Genomic DNA, 22,270 nt, shown 5'->3' on the forward strand with positions numbered 1-22,270 from the left:
GTTGGCTTTGTTGGTTTTCTTGGTTTTGTTGGCTTTGTTGGGTTTCTTGGGTCGTGGTCGTGTGAGTGGCGCTGCGTGTGGGTCGCATAAATTTCACGCTTTGCGCAGGCGCTGCTACAAATCGATGTTCTCTTTTTTTTTCCTCTGCTTTTTGTGAGTGTGTGTTTTTTATACATATATACATATATTTTTTTTGTATTGTTTTTTAGCTAGTTTTTATGTAGCACGCGGGGACGTGCACTGCCTTTGGCTCAAATCGATAGTGACGTTCTCTCAAGATGAACCAGGAAGTTGTCAGAGTCTATACAAAATATTTGTAATAAAATCCAAATAAAACGCTGACCTGCAAAACGCGTTGCATTAGAAATGCACAAAGCCATAAGGGCAGATCACGAGTCGCTCATTCGACTGCAAGATGTGTCCCTGTTGCACGTTGCACGTTGCAACACGCAATGGCGCTGCTAATTGTTCAGCAACAACAAATGCCCAGTTGAAATGCAACTGCCAAACAACAAGAGGAAAGACATTCGCATCATATCTGATTGCATGACAGTTCTCAATTACTTTTTATTTATTTTTTTCTCTTCCGACATTTACAAAACTGCTGAAAATGCATTTTGTCCCCATTTGCCAAATTGAACGAAATATTAACAAATTTTGACATTTGCATGAAATATTCGTTTGTATCTTTTGATGTGGCGACAAATTACGCAAGTCAACTACAGATAATGTTGTAAATATTGCAGAATATCAAATCGATAAAAATATTAATTTCATTAAGGGTTTTGGTAAATATTTGTGTGTCGGTTACGAAATACCGATATGATTTCAGTTCACAAAATAAGCAAAATGTTTTATAAAAACTTTAAATATATGTTAACAACATAATTGAATTTACGACTTGATTGAACCGATATTAACAGATAAATATGAATCGGGTACTTTACGGTTATTTAAGTTAGAATAATTTTGGTTTTTCGGCTTCGCTCTAATAAAAAATATTCTGTTTCGTTTAGTGTTTCTGTAACGGTTACTTGATGGAATTGATATTAGCCGATAAATATGAATCGGGTACTGTACGGTTATTTGAGTAAGAATAATTTAAGTTTTCCGCCTTCGCTCTAATAAAAAAAATTCTGTTTCGTTTAGTGTTTCAGTTATCAATTTCAATCGATTATAACCGGTTAAAGATTTCTGTTTCGATTACGGCTTTTAATCCTGAAATACAGCGTTTTATTCTTTTGTAGATTAGGCGCTTGACTCCATTGGGTCTGTCTGGGTTTAATTAACATATCGAACTGTGAATTAACTACGGCTTAGGCTTCTTGCAACAAAGTAATTTCGAGAGTAATTGGCTCAGTTTATGAGTTGACTTATTAGTCTTATTAAAGGGAATGCGTCGACATCCTTAGCTAAGTTCAGTGCACCCATCAAATGTTTTGCGTTTCCCTTTTTTCTGGTTTAGCCGTTTGTCTAACTGTTTTTGGTTAGCCCGTGTGAATTCCCGTTAGCTTTTGCCCAAAAACTTATAATTTATGGCTGGTAAACTTTGCCTAATCCCTGGCCTAATCGTCTGGGCAGCTGAGCTGCTGCATGCCACAGAGAGTGGCACATATAGAGAGGAAAAGAGAGAGAGAGAAAGAGAGAGAGAGAGAGCGAGAGAGAGTGAGAGGGAAGTCAGTCACCTTCGCGAACAGCACGTTTCTCTGGTATTTTACTTTCTTGTGTTGTGCGCTTTTCGTTTTCGTTTCATTTCATTTTTTTGGCTTCATAATTTATTATCGCTTCAAAGGCATCTCAATTATGGCTCCTGGCAGACATGAAACCCAAAAGCCAACTCCAAATCCAACTCCAACGCCACAACAAATCTGTGGATTGTATCTTTGGCGTATCTTTGGCGAATATAAATGCGTTCGTTTTGTAAATCAGCAATCGAGCAATTACAAAAGTTTACAAAACTTTATTCAATTAACTTTTGTTCGACTATGTCGTAATGCTTTGCAACATAGTGTGCCAAGTTGTTGTGGTTGTTGTTGCTTTCGTTATGAACAGAGTTTATTGGTGTGAAAATGCGCAACAAACTGCGAGACGCCTCAGACTCGGCTTCGTTTCGGTTGCAGCTTCAATTTCAGCCACATTGCAATCGTGACGTGATTTTGATTGCCGCCAGCATTTGCCTTCCCCCCTTCCCCCTTTCCCTGCCCATATTGTTGCCAAGTTTTTGTTCTGGTTGCATGTTGCATGGCGCAGAGGCGGGGCAAGAGTTAAAACAACCAACCAAAAGCGCAGCCAAAGTCTTTTTTTTCTGCACACTTTTACTTTCAAGATCTTTGGCATTGTTTTCCCAATTGTCTCAAATTGCACTCCCTTTTCCCAACCCGGAACTATAAATCCATTGGCCATATCATTACTGTCTGGCAGCATAGATTAATCGTAGACAAATTGTCGTCATGTCTGTGTGTTGTCTCCTGCATTTCAATTGGCCCAAACGTAGAGATACACGTAAAAACCAAAGTATGGCAGGTGCCGGCAATGCGGCTCTCTAGAGTTTTTCTTTTTTCTCGCTTTTTACCTTTTTATTTGTGTCTCTGATTTATGCGACTATTCAAAAAGTCAAAATTCAACACTTCAATACTTGTCAGAAACCTAAACAAATGACAAATGTGTGAGTTGAGTGCGTTTAGTGTGATAGACATTATGTATATCCTGTAATTTTTTGTGTAGGAATATATATAAATATGTATATTCTTTTTGGCTAAGGTAATTTAAGAATTGATCAGTAGACTTTACATTTAAATTATGATAACTTTTCAATCAAATATTGCTATAAAATTTCTTAAAATTTAAAAGAATTCTGTTCCGAGTAATTGTATTAAATATTAGCTACAAATTTATCTAAGCAATTAATTTGGCGCACATTTCGAAAAGAAATCGACACAATTGTCTTTTCCTTAGGATTAAATATGTGTTCTTTTGATCTATTAAACTGGCTTACGTTATGAAGTGAAATTAATAAAAATAATATAATATAATAAATATACAGAGATCTCTTATAATTGCTGGCATTATATAACTCTTATGTAGATCTCTCTTATGAAAACTGCAGTCCAACTCAGACTCGGATATTTTTGGGAGCAATAAATATTTCAAGGGTCTAAATCTAGACATTTTAATGTAGTTTTCCATGTCTAACAAATAGTTTCATTTTAATATACCCTTTACAATTTGAAAAATATATAGGGCATACATTTACAAATTCCAAGCGCTTTCGTCCCAAGCACGCTTCGTTATTATTAGAAATTCCAGGCATAGAACTTGCCTACCCATTGAACCATTGACGTGAGTATTGACAACTTGCCCCTGCTGCCACACGGGGCCAGAGGAAGTGCCTTATACGAATGCACTACGACTGTTCGACTGTTGCAGTTGTTGTCGTTGTTATATATGACAAATGGCTTCCATTTCCTTTCAGTTGATCGATGCCGATATCAGTTGATATTTGCGATGACCAAAAAAAAAAAAAAAAGTGGAAAGAGTTGCGAGTCGTTGGGGATACTACACAGTTGTTGGGGTATGCGAAAATTGCAGGGATCGTGTATTTTGTTTCATTTTCGGTAAGGGCATATGGGAAAAATGCGCTAATTACACGGCGAGCTGCACAACGCACTCTGGTTAATTGAAGTTGTCAACGAGCATGTCGAAATATGCGATGTTTTGTCGGGTTTTTGGGGTACGGAGTAAATCAAAGAGTCGGTTCGCTCCGAACATGGACAATGTTTGACGCGCCCAATTATCTGTGAATTGAACTAAGAAAGAAATGCCTGAGAGAGTGGATGGCAATGGCGCCATTAATTATCACAAAAACGGATACATTTCTTAATAATTAAAGCGGTTGAATGACATGCGTACGTACCATGCAACAGATCCATGCCACATCCATGCCACAGATCCATGCAAAGGTGACCGTCTTAATGACAACATCGCTTCCGACTCGCTGCACAATTGCAGCTGCTCGGTTGCACGTTGCAAGTTCCAATTGCAGCTTCCAGTTGCCAGTTGCCAGCTTCAGCATCTCCAGCATCTCCATGGGCTCCATTAGCAGGAGTGATGCAGCGCCTAATAGAGAAGCATTACTCATGCTCAGCAGGACATCGTTATGGCCGCGTGTCTAGCCGGGATTCGCTTAGCTGTCCACTCTCCATTCTCCACTCTCTCCTCTCCCCTCTCGCTGTGTGTGTCTGCTCAGTGTGCGTTCGAGTTAAACATGCAATTGAGAAATTTATTAAAATTCATTTTCATTAATTTGGTTATTTATGCACAGGATCAAACATTCAATTAGGCTGATGTTATAAATCTCGCATTCATTTTTCACATGCTACAACCACGCGTTCCGTCTATAAATCAAACACAGTCACACACACACAATTACACACATACACCACTTCATAGTTGCAACTTCAACTTGCAACTTGCAACTGCCCACGGGACACTGGCAACTCATCTGCTGCTTCAATTGCTTTGCCGATATTTTTAATTGTCAATAAAATAATATAGGAAATCACAAATCGTTCGCTTTTTTGTTTTAATTTTATTATTACTATTTCTTTTAAAAGGTTAAAAGTGAAAGATCTCCTGCTGACTTGCAACAATGAGAAAAAAGCAGAGCTTGTTGTTGTTTTCATTGTTTGCCTTGTTTTTATTATTTATTTGTCATGTTCGGCACGAAAAATGAGAGTAATAAGATGCACAAAATAAGATAATAAATAGCAAAAACCTCAAAATAAATCGGTTATATTTGCAGACAATTGTATGCTCTTAATTGTCCGGTTTAAATAGTTGCTGAAAGACAGCTGAAAGTATGCGAAACTGTGGTTTATCAAATCAAATTCTTTAATATCTGCCTATAATTGAATTTTTGAAATTTTTTATATTTGGATTGTACAAAGTAAATTTTACTTAAATTAGAAATACATTCGTATAATTTGAAGAGGTAAAATTATTTATTTTATTTTATAAAAGAGACCTTAAATCTTTTTAAATTTTCATAAGTAATAAGATACTAAAATTTTTTTTGCAGACTGTAAATCAGCAAACTGTTGGAGCAACCCACGTCATGTTTTGATCGGCAAATCGCTGGCAATAAATTGACAAAGGCAAATCAGTTAACGAACAACAGCAACAAAAAAAAAACTGTTCAAATTTGGGACATTTGTTGAGGTGACCTTTGTGTGACCTTTTTTTTTTGGCCACGGCTAAAGTAAAGTAAATCTCAGCTGCAACATGGACTTAATAAGTCACAGCAGCTGAGCAGGAAGCTTGCCAGTTGCTTATCGCTTGCTCCAATCGAACTTGGGTGGATAACAGTCTCTCCCCTCAATTCCGCCCTCATCGTTCATCCTACTCATAGATACATATATGGGTCTAGCCTGCTGCTAGATCATAAAATAAACTTAATAAAAGCAAAATCAACTAGTTGGTTGTTTGACTGCCTGGCTGGCTGTTTGGCTGGCTGTCTGGCTGACTGTCTGGCAGTCTGGTTGCTTGGGCATCATCAAAAAGCCGACAAAAGGGGCGTGACGCGACTATCAGCACGGCCATGCCCCCTTTTGTGTGCTTGTGCATTGGTTGTGGGCCCACAATTTTGATATAATAAATTGCATAGAAACATAAATTTAATTTTTTAACGCCCCAGAACGACAGAGTCTAGCTTCCCTCTTAGCATAACAATTAAGACATCATTCCAGGCAGAGAGAAAGAAAGGCAAAGTACCTATGTAGGGAAAAAGAAGAGAGAGAGAGACACAACTTTCAGTTGGTTGACAAAATGGTGGCTTGTGGAGTTAAGATTCCATGTTCACAATAAATGGCGCTTTAGTTGGCGCTTTTCGCACTCTCACATTTTTCACACAAGTGGACACAAAAGGCGCGCCCTTGATCCGCCCCAGCTTGACAGTGTTTGCTGCATAGTCTTGGCCATAATCATAAGCCATAAGCAAAACTCATAACGTTCCGCGCATGCGCACTCTGCACTCATACTTAAACTTAAACTCGTATTTGTATTTGTATGTTTGTGTTTGCATTTGTCCCCCTTAACAGACCCTCGAACTCAAATGATGGCTCTGGTCGCGCTCTACGGCACCGCTGATTGATGACTTTCATTTGCCATTCGGACAGGGCTACATTAATATCAACAACAGCGTCCTACAGCTACAGTGAGCCCCTCCAGCCAGAGACGCCGCTGCTCATCAGCGTTTGCTCTCCCCAAAACCTGGAGCATCATCATCAGCGAAGGCGTCCTCTCGCTTTCGGGGCGTCACAATTGCGTTGAGAACACCCAGGAATTTGTGGCATTTTATGGCCAATGTTTGACTATTGCATTGCCGAGTGTTTGCACAACCATCCACAATCCACTGAGATTCGAGAGATCCACAAATCCACTTTCCATTAGGTACACATGCAAGCATAATCGTTCTGGGCCGTGTTAAATTTATGAGTTCTTCTATTTAGTTGTAGTCACTGTTTGTTTGTACTCTTACTTATCGGTGGTATATCTGCTGAGGCTTTAGGTGTGCCACAATTTAAAAATTAATTATTATTATTATTCCTATTGCCGTTTTTACATTGTCTTTATAATCGTTATATGTTAGAAAGATTGGCAATTTCTTGCCTCTATTTGACCGATAACATATTGGGCTTATTAAGGCATTGACAAGCGGACAGTCAGCAAAAAAATGGACAGTGAAGAAATAAAAATTAAGTTTTCCAATTTCCATGCAGAATGAAAATAATAATGATAAAATTGATATTTCGGAAGGAAATCGGTTAGGTTTTGACAAAGTTATGATAATTTAAAATTTGTGAAAAAGTGTCAAGGGAAAAAAATGGACAGTGATTGAAGGTAAGGAAAAAATGGTCAGTGAAGGAAGAAAAATTGAGTTTTCCAATTTGAATGCAGAATGAAAATAGAGGCGAAATAATGAATAAATTGATATTCCTGAAGGAAATCGGTTAAGATTTAACAAAGTTATGATAATTTGAAATTTGTGAAAAAGTGTCAAGGGAAGAAAATGGACTTTGATCGAAGGTAAGGAAAAAATGGTCAGTGAAGGAAGAAAAATTGAGTTTTCCAATTTGAATGCAGAATGAAAATAGAGGCGAAATAATGAATAAATTGATATTCCGGAAGGAAATCGGTTAAGATTTAACAAAGTTATGATAATTTGAAATTTGTGAAAAAGTGTCAAGGGAAGAAAATGGACAGTGATCGAAGGTAAGGAAAAAATGGTCAGTGAAGGAAGAAAAATTGAGTTTTCTATTTGCGATACAGAATGAATGTAGAAGCAAAATAATGAATAAATTGATATTCCGGAAAGAAATCGGTTAAGATTTGACAAAGTTATGATAGTTTGAAGTTTGTGAAAAAGTGTCAAGGGAAGAGTATGGAAGAAAATGAACAGTGATCGAATGTAAGGAAAAAATGGTCAGTGAAGGAAGAAAAATTGAGTTTTCCAATTTGAATGCAGAATGAAAATAGAGGCGAAATAATGAATAAATTGATATCCCGGAAAGAAATCGGTTAAGATTTAAGAAAGTTATGATAGTTTGAAGTTTGTGAAAAAGTGTCAAGGGAAGAGTATGGACGAAAATGGACAGTGATCGAAAGTAAGGAAAAAATGGTCAGTGAAGGAAGAAAAATTGAGTTTTCCAATTTGAATGCAGAATGAAAATAGAGGCAAAATAATGATAAAATTGATATTCCGGATGAAAATCGGTTAAGATTTGACAAAGTTATGATAGATTGAAGTTTTTGAAAAACTGTCAAGGGAAGTATTCGATTATTTGATGTATTTTAACCCACTAATATTAATATAATATAAATAAACTGTAGAGTATGCAGCATTTTATTAGCTTTTCTTGGGTGCAACTACAGCTCCATTTGGCCAGGCTTCCTGAGTAGTCACCAGTTGCGAGTTTGGCGCGTTGCAAGCTGCAAGTTGCGCGTTGCGAGTGGCATCGCAGCCAATGCAATCATTACTCACGCGTGCTAATCCCAGCGACTCCATTTGCCAGCTGGAAAGTTGAAGGCACAGCCAAAAGAAAAATCACATGCGCAGCATTTAAAGATTTGGGGCGCGAGCGGGAAAAGCAACAGCACGAAACGACAGAGCGTCGATAAGCAGCTCGGAAAAACTGACTGCAGAGGCAGTTGCAAGTTGCAAGTTGGCAGTAAGCAGTAAGCAGTAAGCCAGGCAATTGAGTTGTTCCCCTGGCCAACTGGTTGCTCCATTCCTGCTGCTGCTGTTGTTCTCTCCTCTAAGCATGTGCTGCACGTAATGGTGTTGCATTTATTAAAGGCTTTTGTGCGTGCGGCCCAGGCTCAGACTGAGACTCAAAGCATGGCTCCAACTTCAGCTACAGCTACAGCTTCAATTCCAGCTCCAACTCCGGCTCAGGCTCAGTCTCCACTCTCTCACTCTGTGTACGTCTCTCACATGCTTAATCCATAAATGGAAATTAATGGTTTAAATACGAATGTATTCGACGGCCATGTGTTACCTCCTGAGAGAGTACAGAGACGGTGACATAGGGGGTGTCTGGAGGAGGGAGACGCTGTTGGAGCCTGGACAGGCTAATGGCTCTGGCCCCGTAACGGTACCATTTGAGTGCCACTGCATTTGCAGAGGAGCTGGCAAAAATATTAAGACATAAATGTCGTCAACAATGATACGGATGCGGCACAGTGCGGCACAGTGTGTGCGTAGGCGGCACAGTGGTACAGCTGCATGATGTTTGTACTCAAAATGGGTTTTCAATTAAGGTCCGAGCATTATCCATACATCATCCGATTGGCTGTCCGTAATGAGCACAACAATGCTTTAAATGTCCCGCACACACACACACACACACACACACACACACACACACAGACGCAGATAATCAGTGTCTGAAATGGGCAGACAGATTAGCGCCCACCTTTATAGGGAGACCAGGGAGATCAGTTGTATTGTGGTGGGCATTGGCTTGTGGCCCTTTCTTGGGTCATTTGCTAGGTTAAGTCGCCACGAGGGTTGCCAGTTGCCAGTTGCTGGTTGCCACATGCAACATACATAAGTGCATATAAAAAATGATACCACAATTTATGGACGACATCTAATGGCGTTCACTTCATATGCCCATGCCACATTCACGGGCGAGGAGATGTTGCAACAGTGTTGGCGGATTTGTGGCTGGCAGCCAACGCAGCGAACGTTGCATGCAGCGGTGCAGCACATCTCATAAAACATAATCAAGTTCACATTCACCAGTCGCCTGGCGACAATGGCATTCGCATCCTGCCTAGACTCAAGTCTCCACTTCTCAGTTCGCAGTTCTCAGTTCGCAGTTCTCAGTTCGCAGTCCACAGTTCTCCTCCCGCTTGACTATGCAAGATTAATTTTCAACCATATTGTCATATTTTGCTGTCGCATGCGTCACTTTAGTTGTTGTTGTTGCTGTTGCAAGTTGCAAGTTCCATTTTTATAAGCGTTTTGATTCCATTAACTCACACAGCTGCAACATGAATGCATCGCATGCATCGCAAATGGGTATCAGTTCTTTGCAGCGCACTATCGAGTAATTTTCATAACTTTTGCTCCAAATTATTTGCCATTGCCGATGCCGATGCCGCAACGAATGCATTTATCATGTGGCACGTTCTGTCGACTGAGGTGTGTATTAATTGTTAACCATTTGGCATTTGGCAATCGCATCCATTGCATCTTCAGTAGGCGTGGGCGTATACGTGGGCGTGTGCACTAACACCACAACAGCTACAACAGCTACAACTGCTCCATCTCATGCTTCATCTGCCATAAGCATTTCAAGGAGCATTGCCTGCATTAATAATGCCAATTGGAATGTATTTAATGCATTCTCACAGCTCAATGGCAGCTGAAACCTGGCCGAGAGAAGCCTGAAAGTCGCCTGAAAGTAAAGTCTGGCTAATGAAGTTGAAACTCTTTTCAATTATTTGCTTTACAATTCAACAAAATATATAAAACAATTTGATTATAGATTGAAAACGTTGCAAGACGATAGTAAGTGTAATTATTAACTGCAGTTGTTACACTTTGAGACTTATTTAAATCGCAATTCAAGAAAGTAACACAACTCAACGAGAAAACTTTAGAGTATTAATTTTTAAAAGAATTTCGATTTAATGTTTAACATATTTGAAAGTAATTCTCGTAATTCGAGGTTTAATTATACGTTTAATAATTAATTTGTGTGTTTGTTTAATTTTACCATATACAACACTTTTAAGCATTTGTACTACAAAATGTTCTAAAATGTTTTAATAGGGACAGCAGATTACTTCAAAGCATTCTTAATTATAAAACACTTTTTGAAATTGTTTTGACCCAAATTGAACCAGATTCACAAGGTGAACTATTGAAAACACTTACAAATTTTATTTAATTTCTTGTTGTTGTGTTTTATGTAAATTAGGTGGCAAGTACATTATCATAAGTATTTCATTTGTTTGCTTTTGGCCAATAACAATAGTCACAAATTTGGAGTTTGGCTTTTGTTCATCTGCTTTTCACGCGAGTTCGTTGCCTAAGTCTTTTGTTTGCAGACCACACACAGACGCGCTAAGCAACTGAAAACGGGTCAGGGGGACGGCATAGGGGGTAGGCGGTTGGAGGGGGAATTGATTTCACTTATTTGAGCAAAACGAAACAAGCCCGTTAACAATTTGCGCAAAACATTTGCCCAGCCCCAAAAAAGTAAAAAAAAAAAGGGGAAGAAATATACAAAGCCAAGGTCCACGTTCTTGGGAGTTCCACGCAAGCAGAAGTAGAAGGAGGAGGTGAAGGTGAAGGAGGAGTGGGAGGGCGAAGGGTTGGAGGGGGCGGACGGATCGACAACGCACGCCTGTTCGCATTCAATAAATAAAATGTCAAAACAATAATGAAATGAATTATGAGCGCACATCAGCAGAGACGGCAGTCGGGGGCAGCAATTGAGGCAACTGAGGGAATTGGGGGGAATTGGGGGAATTGAGGGAACTGTGGCAGTTGGGGCTGCTGGGGCAGACCGGCGTGGGCTACCATTGCGATGCCTGCTCAATTTCTTGTTGCTTTTATTTATTGATTTCGTGCGTATGCACAATCAGCACACGGCGCAGACTAACTGCAGTTGCTGCTGCAGCAGTGGTGGTGCGGTGGTGCTGTGGTGCTGTGGTGCATCCGATTCCTTGGTCAGTGGCATCAACAGCGGACGTTGCAACGTGGTTACAATTGTCAGAATGCTCGTTTGGGCCAACGATTGGCTGACGGCCTCAGGCAGTCGCGTAATGAAATGCTGCACATGTATTAGTGCCTCTATGTGTGTGTGTGAGCTGGATTATGGTTATGTGTATGTCATACAATTCACTTGTGTATATTTGTGTGTGTGTACTGGCTGCTAACGCCACGCGAAACGCAATCAAAACTTTCGCTGCCAAACGAAAAAAGCAATTATTTCGATAAAAATGACCGTTTACTGTCGTTTTGTGGATATTGAGGCCCAATTTATGTGTACACGTATGTATGTGCATACCAACGGGCCACATCATGGCATGGCACAGAGCGAGGGAGTTAGCCGACGTTACCGTTGCGACTTAACTGGGCTTTAACTGGGTCAAGGGAATGTACGAAAAAACACAGAAATGAAAATAAATAAATAAATATGTTCGTTCTGTTTGTGTCAAGGTACTATCAACAGATATTCAAATTATTTTACGAGCTATAGTGGGAGACGAGTTTACTGCCTATCAAAATTGCAATCTAACAACTATTTTTTTTATTGAAAAGTAACAAACAAAATTTTTTTTAATAATTAATTTTTTTTTAATTTTTGAAATTAAACTTTTTTTTAGCTGTTTTAGATGTTTGCCTGAACCGAGTTTAAAATTCTTCCCGCTTTCTATATCATAATTTTTTAATTAACTAATATTGATAACAGTCCCTGCAAAAAATAATTACAACTTGAAATGAAATATATTTTAAAAATAAACTCAACATTTTTTAAGACAAAGCATATACATTCCTAATTTAATCAAACCTTTAATTTAAAAATAAATCAATATTTTAACGGATTATATTCTTGCTTTTTTCCATTTTGATAAGTTTCCAGTATTGTTATTGTCCGTTTCTATTTATAATTCTTTTGTTTTCGTATTTAGTTCTTGCTCTAAACATACGATAGTTGTTTTATATAGCCAAGTTAACATTAGGTTTTACAACTTGACACATTTGCTATAAATATACACCATAAATGTGCATGCTTTTATTATTAAAAAAAACTCATAAAGTTCGAACGAACTCGGAGGCTAATTCAAAGCCCATAATATATACCATATCATGCACATATTATCGCATATAAATATATATTGAATTTGTGATTTTGAGAGATTTATGCGCTCAGTTTTTTATGGTGCACTTAAGAGCTGGCCACTTAGCCATTTTTGGATCGAAAATTATTAGTCTCGGATTGGGGCGACAAATAAGGCGTGAGATTTGAAACGCCCAAAAGAAATCGATTTCAAAATATTTTGATATGCTTGTATATGGCGGAAACTCATTTGTTGCCCAACATATTTGTAATAAAATCAAAAAAAGAATAAAAGGAACATGAATACTTACGAATACTCAAGCTCACTCAGTCAAATATCTCAGCTGACCACGCATGCTTAAATATTTTAACGATCTCCAATGCAAGCTGGTTTCTTTGGCCCTAGGCCGAAGCCAGAGCTGAAGCCAAAACCGAAGCTGGAGTTGGAGTTGGAGCTGAAGTTTGTAAGCCTTATTTGGATCAAGATAAAAATTATGTATGATCAAAAATCAGTTTGACAACAAAATGCTTTATGTGCGCAATTCTTAACGCTGCAATTTAACAAAACGGCACATTAAGAATAAGAAGAAGACGACGACAAAGTGGCAGTGGAGGCAACAGAGGAAGTGGAAGTGTATGTAACATACTGTACGAAGAGGGGATAACCTAATTTCTGGGAGCCAAGGATGCGGCTGGAGGATTGCTGAAACGTTGCTGGCATGCTAATAAGGGCGACGGTGGCGGCGGCAACTTTTCACCCGGGCGAAAGTAGTCAAAGTTGAATGGCCCACCATCCTGGCCGACGCCCGCAATCATTCATCATAAACGCGGTAACCGATCGGCAGCCGCATCAAGACAGGCATATAAAGGCAGCAGGTAAGAGGCATGAGGCATGAGGCATTTGGCAGTTGCCTGCCACCATATCTTCAACGTCGATCAATGCAAATTTTTGCACCGATCAAAACTGGCCAACAACCTACGCAGCGCGCAGAAGGCTCAAGAATTATTATTAAATTCGATATAAATAATATTTTCAAGCGTGCCCCCCTTCAGCCCCAAATCGAAGAGTCGCTGCTGCTGCGGCTGCTGCTGATTAATAAAAGACGTTCTGCGGCTGCTGTGGCAGCAGCGCTCGATGGCCTGCGGTGCTTAAATTCTGAGGCATCTGTCAAACTGAGCGAAGGTGCACGTTTTGTATGCACAGCTTGGTGCCAGGCCAAGTCCATGGCATAGTCCTGGCCTGGTTGGGCTGGGCTTGGACTCATTGGCATTGGCATTGGCTGCAGACCCACCGAAGAGTGAATTGGTGTTCAAATATTTTAAAAATACTTTGCATATGTGACACTCGCATAATAACGCTTCAATTAAGCTCCACTCAACTCGACTTGACTCGGGTTCGGTTCAGTCCTTTGACACGATTTTCTTTTGTGCAACCAAAAATACAACAGCGAACAAAAACTGCTCTTCCAGATGCATATCAATAAGATCTGACGTCAATTTTGATAAGCGAACGCATATTATTATTGTTATTATTAGCAATATACTCACATGCTGCAGGTCCAGTCTCAGTCTCAGTCTCAGTCTCAGTCTCTGTCTCAGTTCCAGTGCCGGCCCAGTTCAGCTGCAGCTGCCCCTCCCCCCTGTCCAAGCAGGGGGCAAGCAGCACTTATAATAAGCAGCAAAGAGCGCAGAATCCCTTCGAGCATTTTGTTGCATCTCAACGTCCGCCACGGATATCAGGCAACAATCGACATATGCAAAAGGAACCAAAACAACAACTGAAAAAAAAAATATATATATAAAAATAAAAAGAAAAATGAAAATTCCTGAAGCAGCAGCAAGGAGAGCTGAATAAAACAAGAATTATGCAAAAATTATGCAAGGCGCAACAATTTACAAAGTGCCCGATCGGTTGCACAGTGGTACGAAGGTCAAATTAAGGCGCAACATTTAATTTGTTATAAAAAAAAAAATACGATTATTATAATTATACTTTTTGAATGTTCGAAAAGAGCAGTTTTGAATATCCTTAAAAATTCTTAATTATATTCTACATTTATAGTTGACATAAAAATGTTAAATAAAAATTAAAAGAGCATTTTTGAATATCTTTGAAAACTCTTAATTATATTCTACATTTATAGTTTACATAAAATTGTTAAATTAAAATTAAAAGAGCATTTTTAATATCCTTGAAAGTTCTTAATTATATTCTACATTTATAGTTGACATAAAATTGTTAAATAAAAATTAAAAGAGCATTTTTGAATATCCTTGAAAATTCTTAATTATATTCTACATTTATAGTTTACATAAAATTGGTAAATTAAAATTAAAAGAGCATTTTTGAATATCCTTGAAAATTCTTAATTATATTCTACATTTATAGTTTACATAAAATTGTTAAATTAAAATTAAAAAAAAAAGTAAAATAAACATTCAGATAATTTTAAGCTATTTGAATATTAAGTGTACATTTTTCTCAGCTCGACTGGAATATCGTAGATTTTCTTATCAATTATATTGCTTATTTAAATGAATATCTAAAAGCCTTTTTTGGTTTTACTTTAAATTAATTTGGATTGACAATTTACATATCTTTATAAAGAGTCTAGTTCGATATAAGTATGTCTTTACTGATCCAAATTTAAATGTTAATATTTATCTCTTTTTGTGCCACTTTAATTTCAACTGCAATTGAGTTAAGAATCTGTTGTGTAGTTCACACTGTGCGATCGATTTGGTGGAATAGATAAAAGTTGACGTTTTGATCGATATTTATTGTTGGTTCACATGGTATAGCTATGATGATGATGATGATGATGATGGCGACTGGCGACTGTTAACTGACCACTTGATCATTACAGTTGCTCCAGAATGTCCTGGAGTGTTGGCAATCGTTGATGATCTTAGACAGAAGCTTGGCCCAAAACGCAAAAGGGGCGGAACTGTGATTTAAGATTTCATTTGTTAGTTGGGGGCCAAAACAATTTGTTACTGTTGCATGACAAGCGCTTGTTGCTTGGCATGGCTTGCCCCTGCCCACTGCCCCCTGCCCCCGACCTGTCACCCACAGATCAAGTGGCAGCATGAGTGCGTCCTGGCTTGGATTGGACTGGGCATGGACTTGGACTGGGCATGGCCTGGTCGCTGCACTCTCGAATACATTTGTAGTAATCACGCGTTATCGTCGCATTTGGACATTTTAAAAGGTCATAACTTAAAACCTTATCGCCAGCGCCGGCAGACGGACACAGGCGACACAGCGAGTATTCCGGGCGACATGCGACACGAACACACGACATAGCACACACACGCACACACGCATACACACGCACAGACACACACACACACACAGAGCTAAGTAGTAAGGTCGTTGTTGCCCCCAAAAGTAGCCGAAATTGAGCACAAGAGCACAAGGATAACATGAAATGCCAAAGACGAGAATGGAAAATGCAGAATGCAGAATGGAGAATGGAGAGTCGAGAAACAGAACCTCTGCCAGTTTCAGAGACTCAACACGCAACTCCAGAGAGAGCAAGAACGATGTGTAATGGGCTCTGAAGATGTTACCATTGCATTCCATTGAGCGCGCTCTGATAATGAGCCAGACACACACACACACACACACACAGAACAGGACACACTTTGTGAGAGGTTGCGCTAAAAGCGAAATGATAAGCTGACAGCTCCGGAGTAGGCGACCGAATCTTCAGCGTCCACTTCCTTTGGCAAAACCAGCGCCGCCATCGCCATCGTCGTTTTTGTTTGGTTTTGTGTTTGTTTTTATGATAGCCACGGGGGGGCAGCATTGTGTCCGTGAGTCCGACTTGAACATGGCCACGAAATCGCTATGTGTTCTTTTGCCTATGACTCAGACACTGGACGCTCCCCAAAAAAAGATCTCTGCATTAGAGTGAACGCCAGACGCGAACGTAATTAAATCTTTTTTTATTCTCATTTAATATTTGGGTATCAAACACATAAAGCCGACATTTGATTTCCATTCATGATTCTTTGCAGTTCTCTAAAGCTGTCGAAGTGTTTATAGGTTTTAAATTTATATAAATTTATCATTAAAAAACTTCATTCACAAACATTAAGCTAAGGATTAAGCATTGGGAATTTCATCTTTGATATTTCGCAGAAATTTCCTAATTATGCTCAATTTTTATATGCAGCAATCAAAAATATCAATAATTAAAAATATTAATAAAATCATTTTATTAAAATGACTAAAAATTAAAACAACGTGAATTCCAGTGAGAGATGATAAAGTTATTATTTACGCGTTTATATCTAGTCAAAACTGAATTAATTTCGATATGAATAGATATTGATTATATTGTTTTTTTTTTGACTATAACTTTGAAAATAAATCGAGGTTTTTATTTTCAAATTTTAATTACTTTTAGAAAATATTTTGATTATGTTCCTTCGATTTTAGTAATGCTAATTTTGCTTATTTAAAAAAATAAGAATTTGGAAAATTAATTAAAAATGTTAAAAGGATGTAAGAATTGAAAAACTCTCGCAGCTGCTGCTTGGTGAAACTCTATGCCTTAGGACTTTCTTAGATTAGAATTTTGTAGATCCTTGAATCGAAGAAAGGAAGTTAATGAAGCGCATAAATGCGGCACGATTTCGTTTCAGAGTCGATAAGTTTTTAAATGCGTTTGGTTCTCGCATATCAACGTTATTATTGAACAGCCGGCAACAACAGCAACAACAACAATAGCATGGACAATAACAACAACGTTAGACATTTTTCTATTGTTACCATTTTCATTTGCGGCCTTTTATTTAGAAATGAGATACCCAATGGTTATATGCTCGGAGCAACGATCCGATTATCATCTAACTGTGTACATAGTTTTCTTCTTTCACTGCTTCTTCTTCCACTGCTTCTTTCTAGGTGTTTGTCTGTGTGTGTGTGTGTGTGTTGACATTCCTTATTTTTTAGTGACATTTTCTACGAAAACTCAATACAAACATATCGCAGTCGTCCCTAGATGATGCCCAGCACTCCCATTCAATGACAAGCCTTAAATTTACGACAATAGATGAAACAGGTAAGAAATGAAAGAAGTATGTATAGGTAGAGGTCGTTTGGGGTCGGGGTTCACTTATAGCCCTTCAACGATACGCAGATGACTATCGCAACTGGACGACGACAAAAGTCGGCACAGATGACTCATCAAATTAGCGTCTCCGGGCGCGGGCGATAAGCAGTAACCCGAAGGATTGGCGTTTGAGAAATTACCAAGTGCCATCAATGGGCACAGAGAGAGAGAGAGTGAAAGAGGGAGAGAGAGAGAGAGAGAGGAAGGCATATTGAGATTGTAAAATAAAAAGTGCTCATATCATTTTACAAACACAAGTCAGGCCACTCGAGAATTGACACTGACTGGACAGAGTTTTAGTTTTTATGAGCGCTTAAGGGGCAGGGGTAGGCACTGTGTCTGGGAAAGGTAAATGCAGCATTTCCCTGGGACCACCCTCGTAAAGAAAAAGTGATTGTCAAGCGATTATTAATTGCCGGGCATTTGTTATTAGTTAATTGGGTGCAGGTTCACAAACATTAACTGAATCTCAGTTCGAGTTCGAGCTAAAGCTGGAGTTGATGTTGAAGTCAAAGTGAAATTCTCTTAGCAGCGTGTTTTTACAGTTAGTCGCGCAATTATTCGTTCAATTTACACAGGAAGCTTTTGTCGCTGATGAACGCGGTACGGGCGATAATCCGACAGCAAAATATGCGAACGTTAATTACGCTTTTGAGAACGTTTTACCAACAGACAGGCAGACGGACAGACAGACAGACAGACAGACAGACGGACAGACAGACGGACAGACTGACTGAGAGGCGGATTCAAGGGGCTGAGAAGGGAGTGGGGAGACAAGAGTATTGGGATCCACATTGTTGGTAAGTTTGACTCCTTAAGCATCGGCTCTGATGCCTGACGGCAGATAATGTTGATCGCATGAATGATGGAATCGAACGCGGCTGCCACAACATGCGCCTGCCATACGGGTTTTGATCGATTAAGGCACAGAGTCTCTGCTCTCAGTCTTAGTCTCAATCTCTGTATGCCAGTCTCAGTCTCAGTCCCAGGCTTACTTGATTGAAAGCTTGCAAATTGTTTAAGAAAATGCTGCACTTACGCATCGTCAATGCTTGATAGGAATGTGTCATGTTTGGTGCAGAGATCTCCTGCTTAATGTCGCCTCGTAAATGTTAAGTTTGTCGTTTTCCATTTTTCTGTTTTCTAGAATCGATAGTTGGATAGTTTGGAAGCCCTCACACTGCGACAGAGATGCATTTATCTTGGTGCCTAAGTGCTGCATGTGGCGTTACTTTCGTTTCTGATTAATTTGGGCTAATTTGTTAAGTAATAAAAAGGCAAGAAAGGGTTGTCCAAAACGAAGTTGTAAAAATAATATAAAAACAGTTTGAAACAAATTCCCGTGATCTTCATTGGGCTACAGCGATTTATTAACACTTAACATGGTACCCAACGACCAGACCAGACCAGACCATACATTCTCTGCAACTCCAACTGCCGAAGCACAGTCCCCCGGCTTTGATTTCGATTCCAACTCATTCTCCTTCTCCTTTGGGCTGCGTAGGAGCAGCTCCGAAGTAGGGCGCCAAATTGTGCACGTTGCGGCCTGCGGGTTGCCCCGACGCATTAAGACGGGTTTAGTATTTCGATTATTGACTTCCATCCTTTCAAGCAACATGCAGCAGCGGGTGGTGTGGCATTGTCCAATATTTCTGCTGGTTGCCTCAATGGAAAACTCTTGCCTTAATTGAGGCCCCAAAGTACAAAGGCTAAAGCAGATGGGAAAGCGTTAATGCATCTACCAACTAAAAATTTCCGATACTCGTATACAAATAAATGAATAAAATTACATTTAAATTCGCTGTGATCTTTTATGGCCGTAGGGTAAGTGCTTGCCATAAACTTGAACAGTTTTTCAGTTACGATTCTGACCCAATATTTGGGCAATTATTTAAACTTAATCTGAATAAAGCATATAATAAATGTATGCATATTATGGTAGCTTAGATAATATTATTACTATAATAAATAACAATCAATAAATGAATGTTGAGAGAATTAAAAGATAAATGCCTGAAAAACTTACTTAAAGATGTTACTACTTATTATGTTGTATCTATGTATACGTATTCGACGAATTTGCTACCAAAGACTAAATACATTTATCAAAGAATTGGTTAAACACATGCTTAAGTAAAAAGAAGAAAAAACAGTTAACAAAATAGATTGAAAATATATATATATATATAGCCCAAGATCATGTCTAATGCCAGCACCACATTTGCGTCAATTAATTTATTAATAAAGCACGATAAAAGCATCGGGACAAAGTCGAGAGCCACCTGCTCTTTCCCGCACCCATTCCAGGTCCAGGTCCAAGTCCAAGTCGAGCTCCAGGTCCAACTCCATGTCGTCTTGCCTGCCTAATTCACATGTCACGTTCGGTTCTCTTGGCTGCGGTTTTCGGTTGCGACTAAGATTGCGATAAACTGCGAAACATGGTTACAAGCTGGAGAAGCTCTTCTCCACAACCTCAGCCAGAGCAGTGGCAATAACAGCAACAACAACGACAACAACAACGACAACAACAACGGCATTAAGAGCAGCAACAAAGACGAGTAGCTGCGTTCTGAGTGATCGGACCGACAGTTGTTGGAGTTGAATGAGAGTTGGGCCCGTTTTACACTCATAAAATTAAATCAACAACAATTTTATAATTTGGCGCATTAAATCAACTGTGGGCAGCGCCCAAAGCCATGCCCCCCCTAAAGCCATATACCAAGCTGCCCCCCCCCTTGTCAGCCGCCCCTTATTAACTGTGGCTAGGCTACCGTCTAAAGCCCAAAACGAGCCACGTAGCACACAATCAGGCGCGTGCAATCTTAATGGATAAATTATTGAGGCAAAACCAGCCTGGCATCCGTATCCAGACAGAGACTCAGCTAACAGCTAACAGCTCTCAGTTCTCAGTCAGCGACTAACAACAATTGCCTGTGTGTATGAGTGTGTGTGTGTGTGTGTGTGTGTGTGCTCGTTATGTCATAATCGCATTACTTAACGGCCTGCGTAATATAATAATCATTTATTAATTTGTTAGCAGACCACGCCAGTTGAAAACAGGTGCCAGTTGGTCCAAGTACGTGCCACAAATCAAAGCCACAAAGCAAAAAAGAGAAAGAGAGAGAGAGAGAGAGAGAGAAAGAGAGAGTCAGAGGGTAAAAGAGACATGCCCTCTATTTAATTCACTTGTTCTTCTCAATTATAAATTAAAAGTCGTGCTCATTGGTTTTTTTCTTGCCTCGTCAGTCTTAGTCTCAGTTTCTGTTCCACTTCCGATTATGATTATGATCGAGAACTCAATTATACCAAAAATTCGAGGCACATTTCAACAATTATTATGGCCCAATCAACGTTTCGGGCAATATCGTGAAATCATCAAATCGCTTCGACACGATTAATTATTAATAAATAGGTTCTGCCCTTTTTTTCTGCTATTTGGCATCATTAGAGACGACCAAATGAGCCTGGCTTTAAGTTAGTTGAGGCACGAAACTGATTTATTTCAATTAGAGTTCTCCACCAAGTTAACTAGTTTATTAATTGCCTTCAAATTGGCATTAAATTGTTGAGAATTCGGATGTTATATTTTAATAAAAATTAACAAAAATTTTAATATTATTTAGAGTTCAAATTATGATTAGTTTTGTTCATGTTATGTCAGTTGTTTTCTTTTTCAATACAATTAACACCCGCCCCCGCATTTGCCACAATTGTGAACAAGTGTCTGTCCCAACACGCCTTCAACTTTTATTTGCCAATGCTAACCTCTAATTTGTCGGCAGCGTATTTTTATTGCCAAGTCCAACTTCAACTGAAACTGGGAGGAGGCAGAAAAAGCCAAACACGCGCCTCAGTTAATGACACACATAAGAAAAGGTTTCTGTTTCTGCATCTGCTTTGCGATTTGTGAATTGCCTGAGTTTGGATTCGTATTGTTGTTGCTATTGTTGTTGTTGTGATTTGAGCTGCCGATTGTTTTGGAGCACGTGTTATTTTTTTTTATTATTGCCGTGAGTCGAAAATTGGCATTTCCATTTCACTTAAATGAGGCGTTTCAAATGAGCTGCTGCTGCTTGTTTTGGCCCAAAATGAATTGCTTGTTTAACCCTAATGACTGGGCATTTAAAAGCCATACACACAGCTCCAATTAGCTGCACGCCAGCTATATGATCTCAGCCTGCTTCCCAGGGTATTGTAAGTCTTAGTGTGTGATTTTCAATTGGAATATGTTGGCCATAAATATGTTGCTAAAATTACAGCTTCTACCATTATAAACAACTTGCTCTGATAATGACTTTTTGCGGACTTTCTTCTTTTATAAAACGTCAATGTCCCATTTGAGTTTTTTTTTAAGGACACCTCCTCTGTGTTCTTTTGTAGTGGTAGGTGCTGTAGCTTTCTACTATTAATAAAATATGCGTGGTTCAATATGACAAAAAATCACATTAATAATTTCTTAAAAATAAGTTTTTAAAATTTTTTTGAAATGGATTTTGCATTTGGATCTTAGCCCTAGAATGTATAACAGACTTAAAAGTACTTAGACTTCCTAAAAGATACTAAATATATTATATATGTATTTATTAATCATTCATACATACTTAAATTTAAATCAATCATTTTTTTTGCGATTCATTTATTTTAAAATTTGGAACATACGAAATATTGTTAATTTTCTCTACTCTGTAATTAGATTAAAATAAATAGGCATTGTTTATGATATTAATCATTAAAATGGACGGCTAATATATTACCCTTTCAGCAAACCTGCCCTGTGTTGAACTTTTTACT

At 38.8% G+C, this 22,270-nt stretch overlaps 1 protein-coding gene across 1 annotated transcript in view; it reads right to left on the reverse strand.

The window, feature by feature from the left end:
- The window catches only part of LOC117785976, a 31,151-nt gene extending 11,323 nt beyond the window's left edge, over positions 1-19,828 (reverse strand). The window contains exon 1 of the mRNA XM_034624277.1: positions 19,762-19,828. Coding sequence (XP_034480168.1) covers positions 19,762-19,828 — 67 coding nt within the window. The remainder of the gene's footprint in view (positions 1-19,761) is intronic.
- Positions 19,829-22,270: the final 2,442 nt, after the last annotated feature.

This window comes from Drosophila innubila (genome assembly GCF_004354385.1).
Source record: "Drosophila innubila isolate TH190305 chromosome 2R unlocalized genomic scaffold, UK_Dinn_1.0 1_C_2R, whole genome shotgun sequence".
Taxonomy (NCBI): Eukaryota; Metazoa; Arthropoda; class Insecta; order Diptera; family Drosophilidae; genus Drosophila; species Drosophila innubila.